This window comes from Pseudorasbora parva, chromosome 10 (genome assembly GCF_024679245.1).
Source record: "Pseudorasbora parva isolate DD20220531a chromosome 10, ASM2467924v1, whole genome shotgun sequence".
Classification (NCBI taxonomy): Eukaryota; Metazoa; Chordata; class Actinopteri; order Cypriniformes; family Gobionidae; genus Pseudorasbora; species Pseudorasbora parva.
The window spans coordinates 18153517-18160197 of record NC_090181.1 but is presented as its reverse complement, the minus strand read 5'-3'; the positions used below and the strand labels follow the sequence as shown (position 1 = coordinate 18160197).

Here is a 6681-nt window from a genome sequence, read left to right as displayed (position 1 = left end):
ACTCAAAAAAGACCAATATGTTTAAAAAAATCATGTATTTTTCTTTCCCACCACCATTGCTTTCTGAGAGCTAATTTGTGAATCACTGTTAAATGGTTCTGACAGGGCAGCTTACACTTATTGCGGGTGTTTGCATGGTGTGTTAAGTGTTCAAGCTGTAATTTTATAAAATTAGGTCTTTAAAACTCACTTCACATCAAATTCGTAGGCATTAAACTCATCTGCGCTCTTGAAGTCCAAAAAGCAACAAAAAAACATGCAAATAACCATGTCAGTTTCTAGTTCATTGGCCCCCTGCTTAAGTATGGCCCAAATTTCACTAGCTCCTGTAGGAGGTTTTGAAGCATGATAAATAAATCAATATCCACCATGAGTACACATAGGATAGCAGGGTTGTAGGCTTATTGTGAAAAAGCAGAAATGTGGGAAATATCAAACGTGCCTTTTCGTGAAATGCTGCGACTTTGCAGTGATCCTTCCCTGTCACCTCCATATGGGCTTGATGGGTCGATATCTCCCCCTCAGCCCTATTCTGGTGTGTCTTTGACGTATTACTCACCTCCTGTGGTAGACGTGTCATTCTCAGTTACTCTGTGATCTCTCGTACTGCCAAGTGACAGATAGTATGACTTATGAGCAGAAGGTGAATCTAATAGGTCTTAATTCAGTCTTAATTAAGTCTAAATCTTAGGAACCTCAGCTCGGTCAGTTTAACTCTGTCCAAGGCACTTGAACTCTGCTTCTGTTTGTGAAGTGAATACTTGACCTCCGTATAAATCCCCACTGCTTACTCTGTTTCCACTCATTGACATTCTGAGATGAAACCAAGGATCAAAACACCCACATTTTTGGGGAGCTTGGATTATATTAATCATTACTATGCCTGTTTTCATTATTCAATCATACTAACACGTATGCGTACTGTTTAATCAACCTCAAGACAGGAAGAAAGAGGTACTGGATGTGAGAAAATAGTTTACCCATCTTATTTATTACGTTTATGATCAGTCAGCAGCATTTTAATTTCACATTTAATAAAGAATAAAGACAATGAAGCTTTTCTACACAAGGTTGCATTATTAATTAACGACTGGTTGACCACAAGCTGTCAAAGCATTATTACAAAATCCAAAATCACTTTTGAAGGAGCGTAGCCTACTGTGTTAAACGAGGCCCTTACAGAGATTATTACATTGCTCTCTGGGATTCTTGATCCTGATTCTTGTTTTCTATATAATGCGCTTGTGTTTTGTCTCTCTGCCGTCTCTACAAGTAAACAAATAATATATCAACGCAGTAATAATTTAATATCCATTTATTTATTCATTTAAGTAGCCATGTGACATAATGTGCAGTCAGACGGTCATTGTTAGGATTTAGGATTATATGATACGGCACGTGAATACTCATTAATTCAAAGATCTGGATTCAATTATTTCGCGTATGCCATGCCATGTTGCATTAAAAAAGAAAATATATTTTTTTTTACCATAGTACATTTTTTTTTCTTCTTCAAGTTTTCATCCGTAAAACACCGTTTTCTTCTTGCTTAGAAACACCCAAGGCGTTGTTTATTAATTCAAAAGGGGTCACATTTTGGGTTAGTAGAACTAGAAGTGGCTTAGACGGTTTCTAAGCAGTTATTGGTGTTAGCAAGGTTGTGCGCGTGACGGCGGAAGGGAGGGAGTGCGAATGTGATTACTCGCGTCTGCTGTGGTTCTCGGCCGTGGTATAGGCAAAAGCATAATTACAAACATGGACGTTATTAGATCAATTAGTTTGGGGGGCGGATTTCGTTGTCTGTCATACAAATGTTTGCTCGGGTAGTTGTTGTCTGCTTCTTTTACTATTCTATGCTGTATTGGCGAAAAAATATAACAAATGTGGCGAAGTTATATAATGACATGGAACTGTCATTCAGCCCTGCAGGAACAGAGCAACAATCAACAGCTTAAAACGTATAGCAGCAACCTATCAGAAACAAGCATTCCACACAGTGCCGTTAATGACCGACCGACCGACTGACTGACCATTATCCCTTAATACTACTTATTTATTTTTACTAGCCTATCGTCGGCAACATCTAAAGCTGATGAGTTTGTGAAAAGCTTTTTTAAAGTCATCATTCGACATGGTGTAAATTATTGGATTGATCAGTGAGTTGACGTAGCCAAGCCATGTGAAAAAGTCAAAGAGTTCTGCGGAAAAGCAGGATGCACAAAGGGGAACCAGTAGTGTGTAAATGAAAAACGGCAACCAGCACACAATATAAGCTCCTAAAATAACGCCCAGGGTTTTGGTGGCTTTCCTCTCGCGCGCAGCCGATATTCTCTTTTTCTCCAGAAGTGAATCGGACACTGTTACTCTAATTTGATTTTCACTGCCCAGAGACCCGGTGTCCGAGCAAAGGTCATGTCTTCCACAATGCAAAGGAGAGGTCGAGGCCACCGAAGCGGGTGAATTGGTGCTGAGGTGTGCCGAAGTGAGTCTTTTCCCCGCTTTTTTGGGGGACTGCTTCAAAATGCGCTTTCTCGCCTCCACGTAAATCCGCCCGTACAGGGCGATGAGCAACAGCGTAGGGATGTAGAAAGCTCCGAAAGTGGAGTAGATGGTGTAGAAGATGTGGTCCGTGTTGACCGAGCAGGTGGTCAGCTCCCCTGCCTTCACCTGTCGCCAGAAGAAAGGCGGCAGGGAGATGGAGATGGCGATGACCCAGGCGGTCGCCACCATCCCCGCTGCGCGCGTCTGGGTGCGTTTCTTGGCGTACTCGACCGCATCCGTTATAGCCCAGTATCGATCCAAGGCGATTACGCAGAGGTGAAGTATGGACGCGGTGCAACAGGTTATATCTGAGGACAGCCAGATGTCACAGATAACCTGCCCAAGCGTCCACTCGCGAGTGACCGTATACAGCACGTAAATGGGCATCACGAGCACCGACACCAGAAGGTCCGTGACGGCCAGGGACGCGATCAAGAAGTTCGCCGGTGTCTGGAGCTTTCTGGATTGGGAAATGGTGGCGATGACGAACGCATTGCTTAATATTGTTGCAAGTGTGATGAGACCGAGAACGGATGCCAAGGTGACTTGGAAAGCGAAACTTTCTTGCTTTTCGTCCGTTTTCGGTGTTAAAGTCACATTGGTGCCGGTCGAGTTGTTCAAAACCTCGAATTGGGCAGGTGTTGGCTTGAAATGACCGATGCGCTCCATCCCAGAAGACATATGTTTTCATATTTCGAAAATAAAGCAATATTTTCTTCGCTTCATGATTTCTGTCAGTTCTATCATCAGGCGCGGACAGACGCTCGTTGGGGTTTTGTTCTGTGGCGATCAAATATATATTTTTGCTTCTTTAATTCTCAAACTTCGGTCTTACAAAAATCAGCTTCAAATACAACAGTTGCAAATCTGCGCAATGCTTCCCAGAAGTTGTGTAAGAACATCCCTGCATCCCTCTTCAGTGCTCTTCTTGCTTCACGTCCACACGCGAGGCATCTTTAAAAGGTTGATAGTTTGCCTGCGAGCAGCGGCAGTTTTTCTTAGCTTTCACTGATAGGCGTTCACAGGGTTCTTGCTTTTTATAGGGCTCTGATGCAAAAGTTGCAGCTTTGATAACCATGATCTTTAGTTTGTGCGAGGATGCTGTCCTCTGGGTCTTAGTGCCTCCTTTCCTTTCTCACTAAAAATTAATTCTAAAATTACATTCTAAAAATTATAATTATTTAATATTATAAAACGAAATATATTTTATTAGTGAATTAATGCATGATGACAATTAATAGCAATTCACATATTATTTAATCAATTAATATTCGTTCATTAGTTGCTGAGGCAGTAATCATTAATAAATGGGTTAGTTCTCTTCATAAGTCATACATTAACTTGTGATTATCTACTTAAGCATGAATCAATGCATATTAGTGCTCCCATAAAGTGTTACCATTTTTCCCCAAAATCTTTATTTCGAACAAGTAGGCCTATTAAAAGAATCACTAATGGAACTGTTAAGGTCACCATAAAACTTCTTCTTTTTTTTATGAAATTTTCAGTTTTTTTTTTATTATAAATGAGTTATAAATGCTTTATTATTCATGTGCCCTCATAATCTTGAATGAAAATAACCTTTTCCAGCAACATCTCTGATGATGGCGAGACAACCTGTCGCTCACATGACATTACAGCAGTAGCAAACCTCAATGATCCAATCCATTCCGAGTGGACAAATTCATGTCCCGCCCGCACTTTTATTTGCTCAAGAAGCAGTTCCACTCTGATATATATAACAATATGGAAGAAAAGACTATCGTAAATTCAGTTTCATTCCGACTTTAAAAGGAACTGGAATTGATAAAACAAATCATATGCTTTAGAAGACTTCGAATATGACGCACATGCCATATGAACCACTTTTATGATGCATTTACGGTTCTTTCTTGTGTCTTTTTATAGCTTGACAAATGTCTCTCTATGAAGGTTTGAATGGAAAAGTGCAGTGTGAAGATTCTTTAAAAAAAAATCCTTTCATCTTTTACAGCAAATGGGTTTGAAACCACATGACGGTGAGTAAATGCTTCATAATTTATCCCCCCCCCCAAATATTAGGGTTAAAGGGATAGTTTACCAAAAAATGAATATTTGATGTTTATCTGATTACCCCCAGGGCATCCAAGATAAAGGGGCAGTAGAACTTCAGTAGAACACAAATTAAGATTTTAACTCCAACCGTTGCAGTCTGTCCGCTGTATAATGCATGTGAATGGTAACACATGAGAGTATGAGAGCTATGAGAGTAAAAAAAAATTGCACATACAAATCAATCTTAAATTCTGCGAACCATGACGACCATGACATTGATGTCTTAAGACACAAAACAAGCAGTTTGTGCGACAAAACGAACAGTATATATATATATATATATATATATATATATATATTTTTTTTTTTTTTTAATTTTTTTTTTTTTTTTTTTTTACCTCTAATGCACCATTATTTCCAACAGCCTGAATTCTGTGCGTGATCACTTTCGCTGAGTGAGGTCAAACTGCCATCTGGCGAAGAGATACGCGCGAGAGATACCTTCCTGTAAGTGAGGTCAATGTACACGGTCTGTCGTATAGATACGCGCGAAAGATCACTTCCAGGACTTGCGTAAACTAAGCCAGATCGTAGTTTGACCACACTTACCGGAAGTGATTGCACAAGATCATTTCGTGTCTTAAGACATCAATGTGTTGTCACGAGCCACAGGGTTTAATATGGATTTGTATGTTTTTTTACTAATAGTTTTCATACTCTTATGTGTTATTTGCGTGCATTATACAACTGACAGATTGCAACGGTTGCAGTTAAATATGGTCATTTGTGTTCTGAAGAAACAAAGTCACCTGTATCTTGGATGCCCTGGAGGTAAGCAGACAAACATCACATTTTCATTTTTGGGTGAACTGTCCCTTTAAGGTTCTGTATTTTAACTTTAGTTCTATCAGAATTGGTGTTGCATGTTTTTCCAAGTACATAAATAATATGACTTTTATATGAAAAAGTGTTCAGTGCTGGCGACTTGAGTGAATGTCTTTAATTTCTTAGACACGTTTATTGATTTCATGTAATCACAGTATGTACACCTACACACCTCTTGATTAAAATAGCTCCGACAAAGGAAACATGAGGTGAAGTGCTAATCAATTTTTTCTTAAACTATAGTAAATGTGTTTGACTGCTCTGATATTTACTGAAAATTAAATCAGCCGAGTAAGTCATAAATATAAACTAACAATCCAGTCTCTCATCTTGCGAAGCATTTAAAATGTGACAACTGTCTGTCATCAAAAGTGATCTTTATTGTAGAAGTGAGTCGAAACAATTATGTGACCTTCATTATGTAATCACTGAGTAAGCAGGAGTGTACTGGAGTGAATTATAAAGTATTGAGCTCTTTTGTCAATACAGTTTCTCCTTCATCCCCTCTGAAGCTATTGTGTTGTACTAATTTCCCCTCATTTTGTGTTTTAATCATGTGACACACACTTTATTCCCGCATGAAAAGACTTTCAGACACAATTATGATTCTCTTTTATATACATATATAGCTCCTTATGTTCTTTTCATTGCTTTCCACAATGCCCTGTTGAGCACAGTGGTGGTTCATCAAAAAAAATAATTTTGGTTCCCCTAGTACAAAACCTAATGCAGCCAATTATCCTCAGGAAAGTCACATTTGTCGCAGCTCGAGTGATTTGAACACTCCATATTGGAATGTGCTTATAGGTGGGCGTAAGTTAAGTATACTATAAAACTGAAGCGAAAGTAGTCTGGTTATATAACGTCTACATGTAGATGAAGTGCAAATAGGAGGGCAAACTAAATATATGCTTACCAAACTAACTAAATGTGTGCTCACAAACTATCTGTGGCTTAGCGGAAAAACACAGAATGCTCAAAAAACATTCGATATGCAGTTATATTAAAGAGATAGTTCACCCAAAAATAACATTTTTGTCATCACTTACTCTCCATCAAATTGTTACAAATCTGTATGAGTTTCTTTCTTCTGTTGAGCACAAAAGAAGATATTTTGAATGTTGGTTATCAAACAGCTGACGGTAGCCATTGACTTTACTACTATGGTGAATGTAAGTGATAGTTAACTATCTCTGTCATGAACTCTCTCTCAAATAGAAC

General features: G+C 38.9%; 1 protein-coding gene across 1 annotated transcript; it reads right to left on the bottom strand.

The window, feature by feature from the left end:
* Positions 1–972: 972 nt before the first annotated feature.
* Positions 973–3602, bottom strand: htr1b (5-hydroxytryptamine (serotonin) receptor 1B). Its single transcript, XM_067454574.1, has one exon. It carries the CDS (start codon positions 3220–3222, stop codon positions 2068–2070), a length of 1155 nt encoding a protein of 384 aa, XP_067310675.1. The 5' UTR covers positions 3223–3602; the 3' UTR covers positions 973–2067.
* Between the last annotated feature and the right edge of the window lie 3079 nt (positions 3603–6681).

What these genes read in the sequence shown, in the direction of transcription:
- htr1b (XM_067454574.1), bottom strand. Translation starts at nt 3,222, where the DNA reads ATGTCTTCTGGGATGGAGCGCATCGGTCATTTCAAGCCAACACCTGCC.